General features: G+C 44.4%; 1 protein-coding gene across 3 annotated transcripts in view; it reads left to right on the top strand.

Moving 5' to 3' along the window:
• TRAP1 (TNF receptor associated protein 1) overlaps positions 1-21,610 on the top strand; it is a 197,591-nt gene extending 175,981 nt beyond the window's left edge. Inside the window, exons 16-18 of one of the 3 annotated variants that reach the window (XM_033963644.1) lie at positions 16,990-17,135; positions 18,755-18,827; positions 20,443-21,610. In XM_033963644.1, coding sequence (XP_033819535.1) covers positions 16,990-17,135; positions 18,755-18,827; positions 20,443-20,544 — 321 coding nt within the window. In that variant the 3' untranslated portion in view covers positions 20,545-21,610. Of the gene's footprint in view, positions 1-15,992; positions 16,256-16,989; positions 17,136-18,754; positions 18,828-20,442 lie in introns of those variants that run through there. The other 2 variants (XR_004541110.1, XM_033963646.1) reach the window with 2 other exon arrangements.
• Positions 21,611-23,098: the final 1,488 nt, after the last annotated feature.

The raw sequence follows: 23,098 nt of genomic DNA, 5'->3' as shown, positions 1-23,098 counted from the left end.
TATCTAATGTACCTACATAAAGATCAAAAAGATGCTTTGGTATGGTGCATTTTAGTACATTATCCCAGGACAAGCAGGCAGGTATTCTCACTAGTGGGTGATGTCGTCCGACAGAGCCCCGATACGGACGTCTCACAAGCATGTCTTGCTTGAAGAAACTTAGAAGTTTCGAGATGCCCGCACCGCGCATGCGCCAGTGCCTTCCCGCCCGATAGTCCGGGTGTGTCTCCTCAGTTCTTTTTCTTCCGCGGAGCTGAGAAGTCTATCTTCAATTTTGCGCCCATTGAATCTCTTTTTGCCGCGGGTTGAGTTCTTTTGGCTCTCCTGTGCTTTGTTTTTTCTTTGATTTCTTTTTACAAAAAAAAAAAAAATTTTTGCTTCCGACACCGGGTCGGCCGCGTGGCTGAGGCCCCGCGCCTTCGACCTTGCGGCGGAGCTTTTCCGGCCTATGTCCCGGCCGATCACCGGTTTTAAGAAGTGTAGCAAGTGCCAGCGCGCAATTTCGCTCACAGACCCCAGCTGCTTACAGTGTCTGGGACCGGATCACTTTCCGAAATCGTGCCGGCCTTGCTCCACGTTAACAGCGAGAGCGTTTAAGCGCCGCTGTCTGCTGTGGGAGTCCATGTTCAAGATGGAAGCTTCGTTGGATCCGTCAGCTTCGGCATCGACTGGTGCTTCGACTTCATCGGCGAAGCCCTCTGCTTCCCCGGCTGCTTCGGGCCTTCTGAAGCCGGCATCGTTCACGCCGGATTCGGCCTCGACTTCGGCGCCGGTGCCTTCCTCCGTCTCCTCGGAGCAGGTACCGACCCCTACAGTTCCACCGGTGGTGCTTAAGGTGCTGAAGGCTGGCAAGCAGAAGCACGTGGCACCGAAAGAGCGCGGAGACCGTGCGGAAGGGCCCCCTTTTGGTGCGGATCCCTCCATATCGGCTTCGTTGCGGTCCATACTGGAGGCTCAGTTTGTGGAACTCATGACCACCATGGGACCCCGGCTGGTTGCCTCAATCCAGGGTGACCTCCCCGTTCCGGTCCCCTAGGGCGGACCGCCCCCTCCTCCTCCACCGCGCCGCATGACCTCGTTGCTTGGCGAGGAGGAGCGGCGAGCGGTGTCCGGGTCCTCGAGGCGGTCCTCGGTTAGTGCTATGCCTCCTTTGGAACCGATTCCCTTGAGGAAGGCCTCCCTTAGTGATATGCCTCCCTTGGAGCCTATCCCCTCGAGGAAAGCTTCGTTTAGTGATTTACCTCCATTGGAACCTGTGACCCCGCCCCATGACACTGTGTGGCGTCCACATTCGAGGCCTCCCAGTCCGGGGCATAGCAGAAAGCAGGACGAGTTCTTCCGAACCCCCTATCAAGCATGGGCGTTGTCGGGGGAGGCACCAGCTCTTCCGCCTCTTCGTTCGACGGCCTCGAGCCCAATCTGCTCCTTGGAGGCTTCTGATCAGGTTTCTCACAGACGGGCTCGATCCCCTTCCAGGCATCGTGAGGGGCATCGATCCAGACACTCCTCAAGGCATTCCTCTCGACACTCGACCATCTCGCCTCAGAAGAAATTGCCTCGGATGGGGTATGCTGCTTCGGCTGGGTCTCCTCCTCCGGGCCCGGAGTTCGAGGACCCTGAGGTTTTCTACTCTCCCTGTTGTTCTCAGGCCTCTATGGAGCCCGAAGCCTCGTCTTCTTCTAGCCCTTCTCATAAACCGGCGACGGCTGACCAACTGTCTTTTTCTTCATTTCTCAGACAGATGGCGGATGACATGGACATTACTCTCGATGCTGGATCTCGATACTCCAAGGAGTACCTCGACACCATGCACTTACCTCGTCCTCCAGCCGAGTCCTTGCGCCTCCCTCTGCACAAGCTCCTCGACCAGACTTTCATGAGGTGCTTTGAGTCTCCTTACTCTATCCCTGCGGTCCCTGGAAAATTGGATGCTCGGTACCGCACGGTGCATCATAAGGGCTTCGAGGGTCCTCAGCTTTCTCACCAGTCCCTCCTGGTCGAATCCTCGCTCAAGCGGTCTCATCCTGGCCAGGTCTATGCTTCAGTGCCTCCGGGACGCGAGGGCAGAACCATGGATAAGTTTGGTCGACGCATCTATCAGAATTCGATGATGACGTCCCGAGTCCTGAATTACAATTTCCACTTCGCCGCCTACTTGGAATTTTTTCTACCTGTGCTTCGGAAATTCACACCATATATCGAGTCCCAGGCTCGGTTTGAGTTTGAGGAAGTAGTTGCTTCGCTGTCCCAGCTTCGGCTTCAGTTGATGCAATCTGCCTATGATGCTTTCGAGCTCTCGGCCCGAGCAGCGGCCTGTTCTGTGGCGATGCGCCGGTTGGCCTGGTTGCGGACCATTGACATGGACCCGAACCTTCAGGACCGCCTGGCAAACGTCCCGTGTGCTGGGGCGGATCTTTTTGACGAATCCATTGAGACAGTCACGAAGAAATTGTCCGATCATGAAAAGTCCTTTCAGTCCATTCTTAGGCCGGCCTAAGCCTCAACAGACTCGACCCTCTCGTCCACCGTTGATTTATCAGCGACGTTATCAACCGAGGCAAACTCCGCCTGCGAGGCAACCGGCGAAGCGACAGCCTCCTCAGAAGGGACAGCCAAAGTCTCAGTCGCCTGCTGTCCCTAAGGCCACTCAGCCTTTTTGACTGTTTCGTCGAGGGCATAACCAACCTCGTTCTGCCTCCCCCTGTTTTTCCCATCGGAGGGCGCCTCCATCATTTTTATCATCGATGGGAGACCATAACCTCCGACCTCTGGGTCCTTACTATCATCAGGGAAGGATACTCTCTTCATTTCCATCGGGTCCTTCCAACTTGACACAGACCGCCCTTCTTCTTCAGGAAGCCCAAGCTTTGCTCCGGCTCTGGGCCGTCGAGCCGGTCCCTGTGGACCAACACAACCAGGGGTTTTACTCCCGGTACTTCCTTGTTCCGAAGAAGACGGGCGACCTGCACCCCATTTTGGACCTCAGGGTCCTCAACAAATTTCTAGTCAAAGAGAAGTTCCGCATGCTGACCCTTGCTTCTCTCTACCCCCTCCTCGAGCAGAACGACTGGTTATGCTCTCTAGATCTCAAGGAGGCCTACACTCACATTCCCATTCATCCGGCCTCTCGCAAGTTCCTCAGATTTCAGGTGGGACATCTCCATCTGCAGTATCAAGTGCTCCCCTTCGGCCTGTCATCGTCTCCCAGAGTCTTCACGAAGTGTCTGGTGGTGGTGGCCGCGGCACTCCAGAACCGGGGTCTTCAGGTTTTCCCCTACCTCGACGACTGGCTCATCAAGGCGCCCTCGGCCTCGGAGGTCATCTCGGCGACCCTGTCCATGGTTCTGTTCCTGCAGAGTTTGGGATTCGAGATCAACTTTCCCAAATCTCATCTACAACCTTCACAGTCGCTCCCCTTCATCGGGGCGGTCCTGGATACCATCCACCTCAGAGCATTCCTTCCTCCTCAGCGCCTGGAAGCTCTTCTTCGTCTCTGCCAGTCTGTGTCTTCTCGCCAATCCATCTCAGCGAGACACATGATGGTCCTCCTGGGCCACATGGCCTCTACAGTTCATGTGACACCGTTTGCCAGACTCCATCTCAGAATCCCTCAGTGGACCCTGGCGTCTCAATGGACTCAGATGTCGGAGCCGTTGACTCGACACATCGTCGTCACTCCTGCTCTTCGGCAGTCTCTACTTTGGTGGATGACCTCTTCAAATCTATCCAGAGATTTGCTGTTTCACACTCCTCCCCACCAGAAGGTTCTCACAATCGATTCCTCGACCTATGCCTGGGGAGCACATCTGGATGGTCTTCGCACTCAGGGATTCTGGACCAGTGCGGACCGCCTCCATCAAATCAATCTTCTGGAGCTCAGAGCCATCTTCAATGCTCTTCAAGCTTTTCAACATCTGCTTCACGACATGGTGGTCCTCATTCGCACAGACAATCAGGTCGCCATGTATTATGTCAACAAGCAGGGGGGCACGGGCTCGGCCTCCCTCTGCCAGGAAGCTCTCAGAGTCTGGGATTGGGCGGTTCGCCACAACGCCTTCCTCAAAGCTGTCTACATTCAGGGGAAGGACAATGTCTTGGCGGACAACTTAAGTCGTCTCCTCCAGCCGCACGAATGGACACTCCATTCCTCGCCCCTTCGTCAGGTCTTTGCACAGTGGGGAACGCCTCAGATAGACCTCTTTGCGGCTCCCCACAACTTCAAACTGCCCAACTTTTGCTCCAGGATCTACACTCCTCATCGCCTAGAGGCAGATGCTTTTCTGCTGGATTGGGGGAATCGCTTTCTGTATGCGTTTCCTCCATTTCCTCTCATTCAAAAGACTCTGGTCAAGCTGAAGTCGGACCATGCCACCATGATTCTAATAGCTCCTCGGTGGCCCAGACAACCTTGGTTCTCCCTTCTACTTCAACTCAGCAGCCGGGAGCCATTCCTTCTTCCAGTGTTTCCTTCGCTGCTTACTCAGCATCAAGGATCTCTACTTCATCCCAACCTGCAGTCTCTCCACCTGACAGCTTGGTTCCTCTCAACATAACTCCTCACCAGTTTTCCCAGGCAGTGAGGGATGTCTTAGAGGCTTCCAGGAAGCCTGCTACTCGTCAATGCTACTCCCAAAAATGGACTAGATTTTCTTCATGGTGTAGTTCTAACTCTAAGGAGCCTCAGCGAGCCTCCCTATCCTCTGTGTTGGACTATCTTCTACACCTGTCTCAGTCTGGTCTCAAGTCGACATCTATACGAGTCCACCTGAGTGCTATTGCGGCTTTCCATCAGCCTCTACAGGGGAAACCTCTCTGCTCATCCTGTGGTTTCCAGATTTATGAAAGGACTTTTTCATGTCAATCCTCCTCTCAAACCGCCTCCAGTGGTTTGGGATCTCAATGTTGTCCTTTCTCAGCTTATGAAACCTCCTTTTGAGCCTCTGAGCAAGGCTCCACTTAAGTTTCTCACTTGGAAAGTGGTTTTTCTGGTGGCCCTCACATCTGCTCGCAGGGTCGCAGGTGCAGCTATTCTCACGTCCCACCCACCTCCCCTGGGTTGGCTTCTCTGCTAGCTACCTGAACTGAGGAGACACGCCCGGACCATCGGGCGGGAAGGCACTGGCGCATGCGCGGTGCGGGCATCTCGAAACTTCTGAGTTTCTTCAAGCAAGACATGCTTGTGAGACGTCCATATCGGGGCTCTGTCGGACGACATCACCCACTAGTGAGAATAGCTGCCTGCTGTCCCTGGATAACAACTGTTACGGTAAGTAACATTGCTTTTTGCACCTAGTAGATTTTAACATTATTTTCAACACTTAATGAAGCTCAATGGCCCATATTTGCAGTTGCTAATAATCTTAGCTGTGGATTTTAATTCAATCAATGATTCTAATATGAATTGCTTGGGAGGTAGGTTGGCAGGCGACTATATATTAGCATGTTGCCTACGTTACTTTTGTAAAGTGTTGGATCTAGTGGATGTGTGGAGATTATTCCATTTTTTAGATAAAGATTTTGCACATGTAGCATACACAGCCTACTATGTTGCATATAGATCTAATTTAGTTAACTATCTTTTCCCATTGTATCTTAGGCAGAAATTGGACTTCCTTCTTTGTCCAAACTTGTACTTATATTCAATCATTTTTATTGCGCTGTTCAAAACATTCAAACAGAACTTAACCGATTCTCACATGTTACAGCCCAAATTATCAAAAATACAATGCACTGCCCTCCCCCTCCTACTCCACCCCTCTGGGTCTCCCCTTCAAAATTCAGAAATGTGCAAATATTAAACAACCATTGAAAATAGAAAATCCCAAGACAATCTAATAACAGGCTTCTACTTATTATGACAGGGGTTGCCATACAACAGATTACAAGTAACTGGAAAAACTGGGAGAGACTGAATTACAGTTTCTTTGTCACATTTATAAAATGGAAAGGACAATAGCCACACAGCAGGGGAATTTTAGAAAATTTCAGGATATTTGGGAGCCATTAACAAAATATTGTAATGATTGAATATTATTTTTCCCCTTAAAAACGCATGTCCAAGGTAGGAGGAGGGGGGGAGGGTATTTTGGTTTGATTATTAAAGTAAGGTATATAGGAATGGGGATTATGGTAGGTTTTCTTGAATTTAAAGAATGTTACTGATTAGGGGGGGAGGAGGGATAAATTCTGATATGGATTTTAACAGAATATTAAGTGTTGTATCTGAGATTAAAATGTTATATATGCTGTTACACTTATTGTAAGTTTTTTAAAATGAATAAAGAATTAAAAAAAAAAAAAAAGAAAATCCCAAGACATTCAGCCATTTAAGATAGGACTGCAAGCAACAGTGGTCCACATTGTCCAATGTGGTCTGAAAGCTCTCTCCAAGTTGGGATGAGAAGTCAAATACACTTCTCCCTCCGTATCCACGGTGGTTAGGGGCAGAACCGGCCTGCGAATATAAAAAAAACGCAAATAATATTCAGGCCAATTCTGCCCCTAACCCCCACTTCCCCCAGCTATATTAAACCCTGTAAGCCCCCTCTTAAGCCTTACCTGGTAGTCTAGCGGGTTTTCGGACAGGAGCGATCTTCCCATACTCCTGCCCTGTGCAGATCGCTCACAGGAAATGGCTGCCTTGAGCTCCCGTCGTCTCTCGAGACTATGACGGGAGATCAAGGCAGCCATTATCTGTGAGCGATCTTCATGGGGCAGGAGCGTGGGAAGATTGCTCCTGCCTGAAAACCTGCTAGACCACCAGGTAAGGCTTAAGGTGGGGCTCACAGGGCTTAAAATAGCCCGAAAAATGAAAATGATTTTTTTTGGCAGAAAATCACGATAATCGAAACCGTAGATACGGGAACCGCGAATTCGGAGGGGGAAGTGTATTTCCTTCCTCTCCCAGGCCACAACATATAGAGCATTTGAGTATGCCAAGTTGCCAGGAAGGAGCATCAGTGTCCAACCACTTTATCAGAATATACTTAACGGCCACCAGTGTGGACCATTTAAGATGAGTACCTGCTTCCCTCTTCCTGGGATTATCCAAGTTAGTTTAGCTAATTTGGCCCCAAATGGGATTATGTTGCATTGGCTGCTACTTGGAATAGAGACTTTGCATTAGTTTCCTTAGAGGAGCAACAATATAAATTTATTCTTTGGATGTTTGTGTCTCCTTCTCGAGCCTTTACAGCTCATATTACTCAACATGCTGAATGTCCTAAATATCATTTGCCTGTGACATTATTGCATATGTTTTGGACTTGTGGTAGGATAGAAATTTTCAGGAATACTATTTTGGACTATTTATATGTGATGGTATAGAAAAAGATACCGTTACGTAAGGATATACAATTGTTTTCTAATCTTGTATCTGGGTCTCTGGAAAGGTGGAAATGCCCTACTTTAGAAGGTATTTGCTGGCTGGCTAGGAGGTGTATTCTTTTTGGTTGGAGACGGTCTGAAGCTTTCTCCTTAACATTGTGGAGAAATGAGTTGTTTCACTTATTGAAAATGGAACATTTAGATGCTAAAAGAGGATCACCTAGAATGTGGCGAATGTTTCAGCGAAGTTGGTCATCTATATGGGAGGGACTTCCATATAAGGTTCATAGCTATATATTGAATTGTGACATTGGAGCTCTAGAATGGGACAATGAGGGGTTGGGGGAGCTGGGTTTCACAGTGATATTGTTATATCTTTGTTTTATTTAAGATCACCGTGAAGAGTTAACCTGGGTAATTTTTCTTTGTTAGCTTTGGAATGATGGGAGGGGGAAAATGTTTGGTTTTTTTGAGTGTGTACCTCTGTACAGATGTTTCTTTTTTTCTTGAATTTCTTTATTCATTTTTAAAACTTTCAATAAGTGCAACAAAAGATACAATCACTTTACACTTTAACATCACTTAATATTCCATCAAGGTCTAATTCACATCAAATATCCCCCCCCCCTTATACACAACAATTGTTCTTAAGCATAAGAAAACATAAAGTAACCCCCCCTCCCCCCCCCCCGGACGTGTATGTACAAAGGAAAAAATAATATTCATTCTGTACAATATTTTGTTAATGACTCCCTAAATTTCTTAAAATGTCCCTGCTGCATGGCTATTACCCGCTCCATTTTAAAGATATGGCATAACGAGTTCCACCAAAAATTATAATTCAGCCGAACCCAATTTTTCATAATTTTCTGTATGGCAACCCCTGTCATAATGAGCAAAAGTTTATTATTATTAGCAGATATTTGGCTCTTAGCTCTCATTGATGTACCAAATAACACCAGATTCTCCAGTAAATTATTCATTTGACCCCAAATGGAATTCCAAAACCGAAGTATCAATGGACAATAGAATAGTAAATGATCTAATGTCCCAGCTTCGAGATGACAGTGCCAGCATCTGTTAGACTTAGAGCTATCTAATTTCTGTAAATGAACTGGGGCCCAAAATGCTCTATGTAACAAGAAAAGCCAAGTTTGTCTCATAGATGCCGATGCCGTACATCTCATCCTCCAAGCCCAAATTTGTGGCCATTGAGACACAGTAATTTGATGCTTTATCTCAATGCTCCAAATATCACGAAGACTAGTCTTTGGTTTCTTATTTAAAAATCTAGATATTAATTTATACCACTGAGCGGCCTGGTGCCCCAGGAAGTCCGTCTGAAAGCATAAGACCAGCAAGCTATATTGATTTTCAAGATTTTTCCAATCCTCCTGCTTGAACTGCAACCATCTATAATTTTGTGACTTATGAAGACCAAATTTATGTTGCAATTGTGAAAAAATCAAGCAGCTTACCATCTGATATTATATCATCCAAAGTGCGTATACCTACCTTCATCCAATGTTTCCAGATGACCTTAATCTCGCCAATTTGAATCTTGGAGTTCTGCTAAAGGGACTGACAGGTCGATTTATGAATTGGAATAGGTGTTAAATTATTCACATATTTTATTGTCTGCCAGGTATCTACCAAAATTCTATTGTCCATATATAATTGAGGTAGCTTGATACTTAGAACATGACATAATCTCAAAGGACTTGCACAACACACAAGGTACCTTATGTCAGCTAAATAAACTACATCAAAAACCTACTCTGACAGGCTTCACCTAAGTTAAACAGTCCTTTTATCAAAAATGAGCCTCAGAGCTATAGGCCCGGCTAGGAATGCCAGAGCCTCTGTATTCAGCTACACAGCTGACCTGCTATAATCATTGGCTCCTCTTACAGCCAGCACTTACCCAGGAAAAAACTACACCAATGGGAGAAAAAAACCTAAGGTGCTTCTAGCTGTAGAGACAAAATCAAACAAAAAGCACTAAACTCCCCAGTGTCTAAGAATGTGGTAATACAAAGAACAAACATGTAACAGAACAAACACACAGACAAGCCAAGTGCAGTGGTACCTTGGTTTCCGAGCATAATTCGTTCCAGAAGCATGCTCGTAAATCAAATTATTCGTATATCAAAGCGAGTTTCCCCATAGAAAGTAAGGGAAACTCGCTTGATTCATTCCCACCCCCCACCCCCCGAGGCCAGTGGCATTGCTCACCCCACCTCACGAAGGCCCCCCCCCCCGCGTGATCTGCCATCCCCCCTGCGATCTGGAATCCCTCCCCTCCCGCTCGCATCGCACCCCCTCCTCCGCCGCGATCCGACATCCTCCCCGTACTCATCACCCACCTGAACACATCACTTACCCCCCATCTGGCACCAACGCACAGGACATGCTGGTGCCGGTGCCCGAAGATCAAGGCTCAAGGCCTTAGTTCCTGCTCTCTCCGAGATTCCCGAACACATCACTTACCCCCCATCTGGCACCCGGCACCGGCACCAATGCACAGGACATCTTGAGAATCTCAGAGAGAGCAGGAACTAAGGTCTTGAGCATATGCAGATGCTCAAGGCCCAGCGAACAGGAGGACAGATCTTCGGGCACTGGTATGTCCTGTGCGTTGGTGCCGGGTGCCAGATGGGAGGGTAAGTGATGTGTTCGGGTGGGTGATGGGTACAGGGAGGATGTCGGATCGCGGCAGGGGGCGACGTGAGCGGGGGGGGGGGGTGCCGGATTGCGAGGGGAAGCGCTCGTACATCGAGGCAAACTCAGTTTCCGAGGCGCCGATTTTGCAAATGTTTTGTTCGTTTTGCAAAACACTCGCAAACCGATGCACTCGTAAAGAGAGGTACCACTGTACTTAGCTGCACAGTCCTGGGACTTCAACAGAAACAAAGTTTTCACACAGCAGAGCTGACGTTCTCTCCTCTTGATTAAAGTTCACAGTTGCAAATCTCCAGCATCTCTCTTTATACAAATAGTTTCACAGATCACCGGAGGACTTCAAACCACTGAGGACACACATCTTCTTAAACAAATAACTCTGTCCCAAGGCAGCTAAGTACTTGGCTTGTCTATTTAACTTAGGTGAAGCCTACTCTCCCTAATGTCTAAGTTATCCTGTCAGAGTAGGTTTTTGAGATAATCTCAAAGGAGACATGAGTTGCCATTCCAACCATAACCAATCTGGTAAAATTTCCATGAGCTCTGGGAGGATCCAAAACATACCTTGACGCATAATATAGGATTGATGATACCTATAAAAATTGGGAAAATTTACCCCACCCTTTGCAATTGGTTTTTGTAGAGATACTAGAGCAATTCTCGCAATTTTACCCAGCCAAATAAATTTAGTCAAAATACCATTTAATTTCTTTTTTTTTTTATTTTAGATTTTTTTATTGAAGTTTAAATAAAAAAATATACAAAACAGCAATAGGTGAATATCAGCTCACAAAGCAATACACAACAGCAAGGCATAAAAATGTCCACCATCTCTAAAATAAAAATGCAGCATCATACAGAAGAACAATAAACCAGATACCTACGCTCAAACTACACCCCACACCCCAATGCACTGAAACAGAACCCCAACAGAAGACAGCCCCCTGTTGTTTCTTCAGGAAGTCATCCCAACAAAGCCTCCCCCCCCCCCAAATCAGTAAATTTAATTCAAAGAATCCAATTTGTCCATAATCAGAGACCAAGTCTGGGTAGAAGAAAAATAATATCCATGTCGTTTTACAATAGAAAGCTCCATTGCACTCATAGTTTGAAGCTTCAAGGACCAATCCAAGAGGCTAGGTGTCTCCAACTGCTTCCAATGGCTGGCTATCAAGCACTTGGCTGCTGCCAAGCCCCACCTGTGAAGTTTAGTTTGCCAGGCATGCAAGCATACATTATGAAGACCCAATAAACAGCCCTGTGGTGTAAAAGGGAGAAGAATTTGCAACAATTGTGACAGACAACCCACCACCCTCTTCCAAAAAGGTTGCAAGATCTTACAGTCCCACCAAACATGGAGGAAGGTACCCAAGTCCACCCCACATTTCTAACAGGTATCTGAGACCCCCGGATACATCTTATGCAAATGGGTGGGCATAAAATACCACCTTGTAAACACTTTATAAGCATTCTCCTGAGTAAGAACACAGGAGGAAGCCTTGCCCACCTCTAAACACATCTGGGACCAGTCCCTTTCCAAAAAGGAGCACCCCAGATCCCGTTCCCAAGCTGTTTTATAGGGGGGATGAAAGGAAGATGACCCCCTAAAATATTGATAAAGAACTGAGGTAAACCCCAAGCGCTATCCACAATTGTTCTAAATGAGTGGAGGAGCTCAGGGACCCTCCATCCCATCCCTGAAAGTGAATAAAATGCCGAATTTGTGAGTAGGCTGGAAAGTCCCCCTTGGGCAGATCACAACTAGTCTGAAAACCTTCAAAGGACACCAGGATCCCCCTATGTTTAACATCCCTAAAAGTAATTAAACCAGGGCCTACCCAGCGCAAAAATGTACGACTCTCCCTGCCTACAGGAAACTCAGGTTCATCACGTATTGCCCCAAAATAGAAGGTACAAATCCCTCTTCCCATTGCCGCCGCATCTCATACCACAAGCGCAAGAGATGTGTCAAAAAAGGATTGCCCTGACCTCTAAGCACCACACGTTCAGGAGAGGAGGTCCAAAGCCAAATCTTCTGAGTATGAGATCCCACAAAATGCTGTTCCATACGCACCGCTATGTCCCAATCTAATATAAGTCTTAACTGCGCGGCCCGAAAATACCAAAACAAATTAGGGAGAGCTTGTCCCCCACACGATCGGGATGACCACAAACCCTGCCTAGAAAGTCGAGAAGGTTTCCCCTGCCATATAAACTTAAAGAATAAAGTATGTAATTGTTTCAATACAGAAGAAGGGACCGGAATCAGCAAAGTTTGGAATAAAAACAATAAACGGGACAGAACATTCATTTTGACAATAGCTATTCTGCCCCACCAGGACAACCACAACCCATGCCACCGTTGAAGATCCCCCTGAATTTGCTGAACAAGGTTAGCATAGTTCAAAGCATATAACTGAGAAAGATCACTTGAGATACGGATTCCCAAATATTTAATCACTCCCAATGCCCATCGGAATGGAAACATCCCCGTCAGTCGAAGGACATCCCCCTCAGTCAGAGTGACTCCCAACAGCTCAGATTTATCCATGTTGACAGTAAACCCAGACAATTCTCCATACTCAGAAAAAAGCTCAATCAAAATAGGGAGGGAGATCTCCGGATCTCGCACATGCAATAACACACATCATCAGCAAATAAAGCAATGCGATGTTCCTGCTCACCATTCCACACCCCTCGCAGATGTAAATGTTCTCTAATACGAGTAGCCAGAGGCTCCATTGAAAGAGCAAACAAGAGGGGGGCTAAGGGGCAGCCCTGACGAGTTCCCCAAGCAATAGGAAAAAAGGCCATGTACCCCCCATTAATACGAATGGTGGCCCTAGGAGCCTGATAGAACGGCTGCACCCAGGCGAGAAAAAAATCCCCCAGACCCATCCGCTGCATCACCTGCCATAAAAACTCCCAACCAACTTGATCGAAAGCCTTCTCTGCATCTATGGTTAGAAGGTCAACCTTATCATGGGCCCGCTTGGTGGCCCATAACAGATGTAATGTCCGTCTGATGTTGTCACTAACTTGTCGTCTCTGAATAAATCCCGACTGATCCATATGTACTAAATTGGGCAAGATTTTCCCCTGCCTAAGAGCTAAGAGCTTTGCCAAAATTTTTGCATCCGTGTTTGTTTGTTTTTTTTAATAATTCTTTATTTAATTTTATAATTTGACATAATAATCAGTCAATTCAAAGAAATATTCCGATACCAGTCTCAGCAAAACTTAACAAGATAATCAAAAAGATAAATTTAGATGAAAAAAGAAAGCAAAACAAAAATACAATGGGAAATTTTTTTTTTACAATTCTAAATATGCTGGATTGAAAAATTAGACTTCAATAAAATGGGAGAAAGCTATATTCGCTGAATTTTCAATCAAACATTACTAAGAAAATAAAGATGGCATTGAGTGGGGACAAGAACCTAATTAAACTAAGCAGATTGGAGCAACAATTCTCTCAAGAATATTAAGTTTACTCTTTCACAGAAATAAATTTTATCAGCTGCTGAGGTTCAAAATAAACATGTCTATTCCCCTGATAGACCATCACACATTTACACGGGTATCTGAGTACGAACGTAGCACCCAGCTGTAGGACCCTCAGTCTCAAAATGAGAAACTGTTTTCTTCTCTTTTGGATCATCCTTGACACATCAGGATACATTTTCACTGTTTTTGTCATAAATGGTATGTCCTTGAACTTGAAAAACAACTTAAGCATCCATTCTGTGTCAGAGTCTATAGCAAACTGTACTAGCATCGTTGCAGTTGCCGGTGACTCATTATCTGACCTCTCAAGGAAATTTGTCAGGTCCAAACTATCAGCAGACAAATTCTGCTGGTCTGGTTTCTGAACAGGTGATCTAGTTGGTAAATAATATATTTTAGTGAGAGGTGGATAAGAGGTTTCGGGAACTTTCAAAATCTCTTTTAGGTATTTCTTAAACATATCTTGTGGAGAAATAAGTGGTAGTTTTGGAAAATTTATAATCCGAAGATTACATCTTCTGGTCATGTTTTCCAGCATTTCAACCTTAAAATTAAGATTTCCACTGTCCCTAACCCACACTGAGGCCTGGGACTCCACAGATTTTATTCTGGTCTCATGACCTTCCACTTTTATTTCCACACTAGTCTATTTTTCAGTTCTGAGTTTTCAGAAACAACAGTAGTATATCGTGTAGTAAGTTGCTGCATTTGAAATCCTAAAGAGAGTTGTAAAGTAGATATTGCTTCCCATAATGTTTCCATAGTGAAAACTTTGGGCCTCTGCATAGGTCTGTTAGTTCAGACCGCAGACCCTCTGTTACAGATAAGTTATCTAAAACCTCAGCTGGAGATATATTCAGTTTCAGGAAATCTTGAGGAATTTGCAGTTCCAATTCCTCCGGGTGCACAGATGTCTGGCTTGGCTTCCCTTCTCCGCTTGCCGAGACGTCTCCCGAACTCGGTTGTGCTGATGAGGGAACACCCTGGGACGCTCCGACCTCCATCTGCTGGTCTAACGCCCCCGGGCGACTCGAAGGACTCCGCTCCTCTGGAGACAGCGATGTTGCTTCGGAGGAGAGAACTGACGCTTCAGCCGGCGTGTCTCTCCTAGCCGAAGAAAGCTCTGGATGACTCGCCCCGGTCCCACGCTGGAGGAAAACATCCATCGGGCCCGCAGCTGTTACCAAAGATTCTTCCAGGAAAACCCGGAGCTTAGACTTGCGTTTTACCATCATAAAGGTGAGAACCAACAGCTCCAACGCCTCCATGAGTGCTTAACTCCAGCTACTCGCAGCCATCTTGCTAAGCCACACCCCCTGCATCCGTGTTTAAGAGCGAAATTGGGCGATACGCACCACATCCCGAAGGATCCCTCCCAGGTTTAGGCAACACAGATACCCACCTCCCCCATTGACGGTGGTAAAGGTATGCCCTCCCGCATACCATTTAATTTCTTATAAAAGGACCCCGGAAAATAAACTGGTAAAATACCCATTTGGTAACAAACCACAGGCAAAATCATCATCTTGACTGTTTGGACTCTCCCCCGCGCCCCCCCCCCCCCCCCCCAAGACAGACGTAAGAGATTCCATTGCTCAAACATTTATGTGACCTTCAGCAATAAAGGTTTTTCATTTACTTTCATTGTTTTTTCCAGTGTTTTATGAATCCAAATACCTAAGTATTTTATACCCTCTTCCTTCCAAAGGAAGGGGAATAAATCAAATAATCCTTTTGAACAGTGGACATTAAGCGGAAGAACCTCTGATTTAGTCCAATTTATTTTATATCCTGAAAATTTCCCAAATTTATCTATCAAATCCAGTAAATGTGGTAAGGTAGTCTCAGGATTCCTCAAATGAAGCAAAATATCATTTGCATACGCAGAGACTTTATACTCCTGACCTGTATAAGGAATACCCTGAATCACCTTTGTTTGTTGAATAGCCAATAGCAAGGGTTCCAGTACAATATCAAAAAGTAAAGGAGATAATGGACAGCCTTGTCTGACTCCCCTCTCCAGACAAAAACGATCAGAAAAAGTATTATTAATATATAATCTGGCAGAAGGGGAACTATACAAGGTTTGAATCATTTGTATAAATCCGGAACCAATACCAAACCAATCCATTGCTTGATACATGAAGGTCCACTCCGCACAATCAAAGGCCTTCTCTGCATCCAAGGATACAGATGTTTCTAATGTACTTTGATATGGGGTTTTCTCTGTATATTCTGTAAGTTCTTTTTTTTTATTGTGTACTTGTGGTTTTCAATAAAAACTTTCAAAAATAATCTCTGTAGTGCTATCAGATATACACAGTTCCTTATAGATACATAGACGGTCTCGTTCCATGGGACTTAAAATGTAGTGCAGATTATCCGGCAAAACAAACAAGAGGTGATAATTCAGAATGGAGAACAGGGATCATTTTGTTGATCCACAGTTACTCATGTTTTGTTTTCTTTGGGCCTAGAATCCACCATTAGAAGAGGACTAATTTTCTCCCTCATCATTCCCCTTCCCTGTAGTCAAGAGGAACAATGCTGGAGTTAAGAAAAGCTCTTTAAGTACAGATGAAGATCTCACTTTGAAATTCCAGCATAATCTCTAACCCATGTACTTTGAATCTGCAAAATGCACAGAGGGTATAATCCCTATGGCATCCTCAGACTGCAATGGAATTTTGAAAAACGAAAAAGCTTGGCAGAAAGTTCTCCTTTGAAAATCAGCTTGCAGGTCTGTGAATGCCATGAGCAGTATGAAAATTGTCCTTTTATTTTTGTTAAGAGTTCTTTTTGTAAGTTTTGATTCTGTTCTGTTTCTCTTATGCCTCTTGGTTTATGCATTGCTCAACAGAAAAACAGTCACATGTGGTGCAAACACTTAACTTCTTTTAACTAGATTTAGCATCACCTTGTCAATACCAGATGATAGTCAGATTAGAGAAAAATAATTGGAAAAGGTCACAAAGGACTGAAATTTACAAACTGACATTGGGAAAATCTAGAAAAAGAAATTAATGATGGTACCAATAATAATTGGGACTTTGAGAACCATTCCATGGAGTTAAAAAAAACAAAACAAAAAATGTAAAATTGCTTAACCTGAAAGGACTACCACCTCACCAGTTACAAAAAATAGCCTTATTCGAAACAGCATATATTGTACAATACCTCTACAAGTAATAGATCCTTGGATAATTCATGGAGGACACTAGTCAGAAGACTGTGATGGTTTTAATATATATATATATAGTGTGTGTGTGGGTATGTATGTGTATATATGTATATATATATAATATATAATTAACATTTTGTTTTCCTCTTTGGGAAACTTAAGTATGGAAACTAAGCTCCCACATGTTCTGATCAGTTATTTATATTACTATGGGATGTGCGGTTCTGCTTATTCACTATTTCACATCTGAATGTACTGAAGATTGTTTCTTGCCCTTTCTCTCTTCTTGGAAGGTGACCCCGCGACTAGACACACACCCGGCTATGATTACAGTCTTTGAGATGGGAGCTGCGCGCCATTTTCTTCGAACCCAGCAACTGGCGAAGACCGGCGAGGAGCAAGCCCAGATCTTACAGCCAACACTGGAGATAAATACGGGGTAAAACAGTGAAAGAGGAAGGCCATGATCTAAAGAAACACAATATAAAGCACTGAGGGAAGGGTACATGTCTAAAAAGAGAGACCCAGGAAAAGCAGGGTAGGGGGATGGAGGCTAATGGGACATAAAATCAAGAGGTCTGAAGTACAATCTCTCACTCAGATATCATAATTTGCATGTACTAAGCATATTTTACCACACTGCATTTGCAGAAGAATTCTATATATGACATTGAACATTAGGCACCAAGGTGTACCACATATCTAATCCTATTTACGTTTGTTGTCTGCAGTTCACCTGTGAACATAGAACAAAAACATTTTTTTAAGCAATTCTGCTTTATTAGCTTCTATATATTGCTCCCTTTCAACGTTGAGCCTCACAATACCATTTTTGCACTTGCTCACTTATCTAAAAAATGTCTTGTGTCCTAGTTTTAATATACTGGCTATATTTTCTTCCATTTGTATCTTTGCTTTCCTGACTACCAGTGTCTTATCTTTTTCAGGTGCTGTTGCCGTTCTTCTATCTATGGTCTCTTGTAGTCTATGAAGGCCAACCTCTTTTCTCTTTACCATTTTAGCCACTATTCAGAAACAAAGTGGTTCCCTTTTACTTTTGTATTTGCCCTTAATCGAGTTAGAACTCTGCATGGGGGTACAAAGCACATGTACTATCTCCACATTAGCAGGTTGCATTCACTGGGGGATGTTTAGGTCAGGGGAGAGTCCAAGAGAACTTTATTGTATTAGGAAGACTCAACACTGGCCTGTGTTTGGCTAGATTGCCTTCATCAGGAGTGTGAAAAGGTCTTGGTAACACTTTTAATAATTCAAAACCAAACTCTAAATTTGAAGAGGTCTTAGTAGCATTTTGGATGAATCAAAACTGGATACAAGCCTGCTAAGTTGCTTACAGTCGAGCACTAAAACTTGGCAATAAATTTTAAGTCATTGTGTTCAGTCTCTTAGAATGAATAATGCAGTTTCTCTCAATAGAAAGTGCATTGTTAGTTCCAAGAGACTGAACGAAGTGACTTGAAGCTTATTGCAAATATATAAAAATGCACAAGAAATAATCAGTTTCTCAAGCCCTATACCTCCATTTTAAATTTACCAGGATTTGCAAGACCCCCCATTGACCCTAACAACAATAATCCTAAACCACAGAATAGCCAGGTTTTCAAATGTTTTTCAGAAGGTCCCAAGATTCTGTTACGGCCTCTATGCCTTTGACATAGGTAGAAATAGAGTAATGGCAGGCCAGCAGGGCAGGGACACAATGAGCATGCACTTCCAGTCTTCATGGCTGCCCTTCTCCAGGCTGTGCACTTCCTTTATAATCAGAAACAAAGAGGAGTAGGAGGGAAAGCAGCTGCAGAGACTAGGAATGGGTGCGCAATGCTTGCCTGTTGACTATTGCTGATTTGACTGCCAGGGAGAAAAGGCCTTTTAACATTGAAACATTTGGTATGAATTTCACCGATGTCCTGTATTCAGGGAATTTCATTAGCTGCCCTACATATAAATTAATGATGAATGCCTGTGCATGTTCCCTTTTATGTATAAAGTCATTTGCAAGTAGTTCCTGAGCACTCTTACCCTGTTGCTCTCTTACAGACATGCTCTGATCAAGAAACTTGGGCAGTTAAAGGATGGTGATCCAGAGATAGCCCAGCTTTTGCTTGATCAGGTAAGGAGTTTCACTGCGTATCTCTGAGCTCTACGTATGTATGTATATACTCGAGTCTTCAGGTGTTAAGCTGAGATCACCACCTTTCTTAAAATTGTAAACTCCATAGCTAGATTAGAACCAGATACTCAAGGACAAAGGCTCTGTACCCCATCTTGACCACTTCAGCGCTCTCTCTCATGTCACATCTCACCTTGTCCGAAGGGATTCAGCTCACTCTGTCCTTGCCTTTCTGAGGGACTTAGCATCAGGCTCTCTTGTCAATGTGAAGAAAATCTTGAAAATAAAATCAGTTTTAAAAAAACAACAACCCAATAATGAATAACATAATACATTTCTTGACTAACTTTTGGAAGCCAGTATTCAGCAGGAAATTGTAACACATGACGTTGGCTGAACATATAGGTAAATCAGACTGTTAACACCGGTGGAGTGAAAGGAGGAGGAATGGAAGTTCAATACGATAGCTTTATATTCCTGGATTGCTTTGAATGTCTTTCAGTTGAAAGGAAGCTTTGGAATGAGGGGGTATAGGATGAAGGTAGAAGGCTCAGAAGTAAATGTAGAAAATACTTTTCACTGAAAATTAGTGAAGGCTTGGAATGGCCTTCTAATAAATGTGGTAAACACAAAAAATGTGTCTGCATTCAAGAAAGCTTGGGACAAGTACATTGGATCTTTAAGGGAGAGGAAGGGATTGTAGATGGCATGGATGGGCACAGTGGCATAGTAAGAGGGTGCAGGGTGGGCAGACTGCCCCAGGTGTCATCTTCATGGGGTGTGCCGGCACCTGTCCTCCTCTCTGCCCCCCCCAATACGTTTTTAAATATTCGCCAGCTCGAGCAGCATCTACTTGCTGCTCGTGCCGGCATCGCCTCCCTTCTAATGGGACCATGACGTGATGTCAGAAGGGAGCTGACGCCAGCACAAGCAGTGGGTGGAAGATGCTGCTTGTGCTGCGGAACGTTTCAAAAGGCACGCGGGGGGGGGGGGCACTCAAAGAGCAGGGAATAGTTGGGAGGCCTAAGCAGCAGGGAATAATGGAGCATGGGATAGAGGTAGGAGGATGCACAGCGCAGTGATGCCGGGCACCAACCTCCCTCGCTGTGCCACAGGATGGGCAGACTACATAGGCCATATGGTCTTTATCTGCCTTCATTTTTGTATGTTTGTTTTTACCCCTCAGTCTGTAACTTTTACACCTAAATGTAAGAGCCAGGTGCAAGGTAAAGTTTTTTTTTAAATTCTAGCATTTATTTGAATGAGCATATATTTATAGATATAAATTCTAGTTTATTATTTATTTGCTCAATTATTTAGCCCATCCTCCCAAAGGAGCCCAGAACGGGTTACAAAGTGCATCCACAATATAATTGAGACTCGACAGAGATGATATAATTTACAATATAGACATGACAGTAACACACATACACTAAGCAGCATCTGGTGAGATTAGGTGGCGCACGTGCATTGACTCTGAATGGTATTTCTGGGTGCTAAGTTGACTGCTAAGGTCTTTTTTGTGTGCAACTTGCTTAGTGCACACATGCAAGAGTGTGTACATGTGGACGTAGCATGATCAGCACTACCATTTATCTCTATCCCTCCTATTCAGATCTATGACAATGCCATGATTGCAGCCGGACTGAATGGTGACCCAAGACCAATGGTGAACCGCCTGAATGAACTTCTGACAAAAGCCTTGGAAAAGCACTGACTGTGGATCTGTTCTGTACCCCATCTCTGAGACTCTTCTCTTTGCTTCATCGACTGTGATTGTTTCCTTGTACATTGTAATCTGGAATATCTGCCTTTCTTTACAGACTATAGCAGAGAAAGCAGAATTACACGTCCACGAAGATTAAATAGCAGCGGCTAATGATACTGGACTTTTTCAGCTCAGTTTCCTGAAGCCATGATCCCATCTTCCTCTCTTGTTCTTAGTATTTTAGATTCTGCAGCATTATTGTATATGGATTCTAATAGCAAATCCATATCTCAAGTGCTAATTGAAAATTGAATTTTAAAATTAATATTTTGTTCACAGAGCCCCTTAAAGACAACATGGGCTTACTGCCATCTGGTAACATACATAACCCCTATGGAGTGAACTTAACCATAAGAGTCCCACTATTCAGTTTCTGGTATTAAATCTAGAAATTCAGTGCCAGGCCATATCCAGCCACCAGCACTGATTTTTCAGGTTTGCGGAGCCAGCTAATGTATATCCGGTTAAGAGTGATATTCAGCACTTCACTGGCTATGGGTTATCACATAAAGATAGGACTGAATTTTATGTGGTTAACCTGGCTGGTTAACTGCTGAATATCAGCACTTAACTGGCCAAGTGCCAAATATGTCCCAGAACACCTTCAAAATAGCTGGTTTTCAGTTCAGTACTAATCAGTTATTTTCAATGGCATTAACTGCATAAGTGGTGCTGAAAATTAAGTTAGCCCTGAACAGGTGATTTAACTGGTCAGGACCTGTTTCTGGCTGGTTATATTGGGCACTAACTATTTGCCTAGAGATTCTGCCAGGTAAAAGCTTGAGCTAGTGGGCTCATTGCCATAGGACTGGAGCATCAACCCCCATAGGTGTTTCTGCTTTAGGGCAATAGTTCAGCCTTCCTGTTTAAAGGATACTGTATAGCACTGCCAAGCTGAGACTACCTACACTGATAAATGTAAGATGCATACTTAATAAGGTCTGAAGCTCGATGCAGAGCATTGTACAGACCATAAAGAACATTTGTTTGCTGTTGAATAAATCATGACATATACTCTGGTGGTGTCTGGCTGCCCTGCTGCTGCTTGTGCACTCAGCTTTTTTTTTTTTCTTTTCTTTCTTTCTTTTAACCTGGTCTTCCTTTAGCCTCTTCTGTTGTCACAAGCTTGCTGTATTTTATCTTTCTAGGGCAGTCACTATTAGCTTGGAAAATAATTAATAGTTTTGTTACGTAAGATAATTTTATACCAAAAACATGAATCTTCGTAAGGTGTAGCCACAGGAAATCATCACCTTACACTGGTCTAGCACTATTTTTGCCATAATCTTCATGTCACTGTTGAACAAAGAAATTAACCAATGGGACTGCACTCACGTGGATCATTTATTGGGCTCAGAAATAACTAAATCAATGCAAAATTAGTCCCTTTAGAGTCGGCTCCCTATGTAATGAGATGGGGAAAATGCTCTTTTTAAGGTGTACACAGTTGTAATCTTAATGATATATAATAATTTTAAATTGATCTGGGACAGGTGACTTGTGTAACTTAAAATTGTTGATGGTCAACCAGACTTCCGTCAAGGTAAATGGAGTATTAAATGTTCTATTTCTACAGCAGTTAGGCCAGGCAGTTTAAAAGCATTTAGAATTTAATAAATATATTTCAACATAAAAGCATTTAGAAAATCTTTTGCAGGTTGGTATCAACTTCCTGGGCTTTTATGTAATCTGACAATAACCATTTTGTCACGCTTATTACAAGGTTCGCCTGTCATTGACAATTGTTTCTATGGTTTAGTCTTTGGGGCAGTAATTTACCTGGTTTATTGCCAAAGTGAAATAATTTATAATAAGTGGTTTACTTTTTAGCCCTGATAGGCAATTGTGTATAATAATTTATTTTCTTATATACCGCCCTACCGACAGTTATCCCAGGACAAGCAGGCAGCATATTCTCACATGTGGGTGACGTCATCTACGGAGCCCCGACGCGGACAGCTTTTCAAGCAAACTTGATTGAAGATTCAAGTTTGCTGTACTGCACCATGCATGTGTGCCTTCCTGCTTCACTAGAGGGCGCATCCCCTCCTCCTCGTCTCCAGTTCTTTCGTTTCCGCGGAGCCAGAAAGTCCTGTTTTTGGTCTCTCCGCCCGAAAGTGCCTTCTAGCACCACAGCTTTATTGTTTTTTGCAGTGAGTCGCTGTGCGCGTGTATTTCATCTTGTTCCTGCTTTTGTTGCAAAGTTTCGTGTGTTTTTTGACTCCCGGGTTGTCGTGGCCTCGTTGGCCGCGGCCTTTCCTTCTCTTATGTCCCGGCCCTTGTCCGGTTTTAAGAAGTGCACCCCATCGATAGTGCATTTTGTGCCTGGGGGCTGATCATCCCACTGATTCCTGCCCCCGGTGCGCTACTTTTCAACATCGTGCTCTGCGCCGCCATCGGGCCCCTATGGCGGACCTGTTTGCAGTGGAGCAGCCCTCGGCCTCGATGTTCACAACAAGGAATAAAACTGAACAATTCAGCGAAGAGGATACAATTTCATAAT

The sequence above is a fragment of the Geotrypetes seraphini genome, chromosome 11 (assembly GCF_902459505.1).
Source record: "Geotrypetes seraphini chromosome 11, aGeoSer1.1, whole genome shotgun sequence".
In the NCBI taxonomy this organism is placed as follows: Eukaryota; Metazoa; Chordata; class Amphibia; order Gymnophiona; family Dermophiidae; genus Geotrypetes; species Geotrypetes seraphini.
The sequence above is the reverse complement of the archived record's forward strand: the minus strand, read 5'-3'. Positions and strand labels throughout refer to the sequence as shown.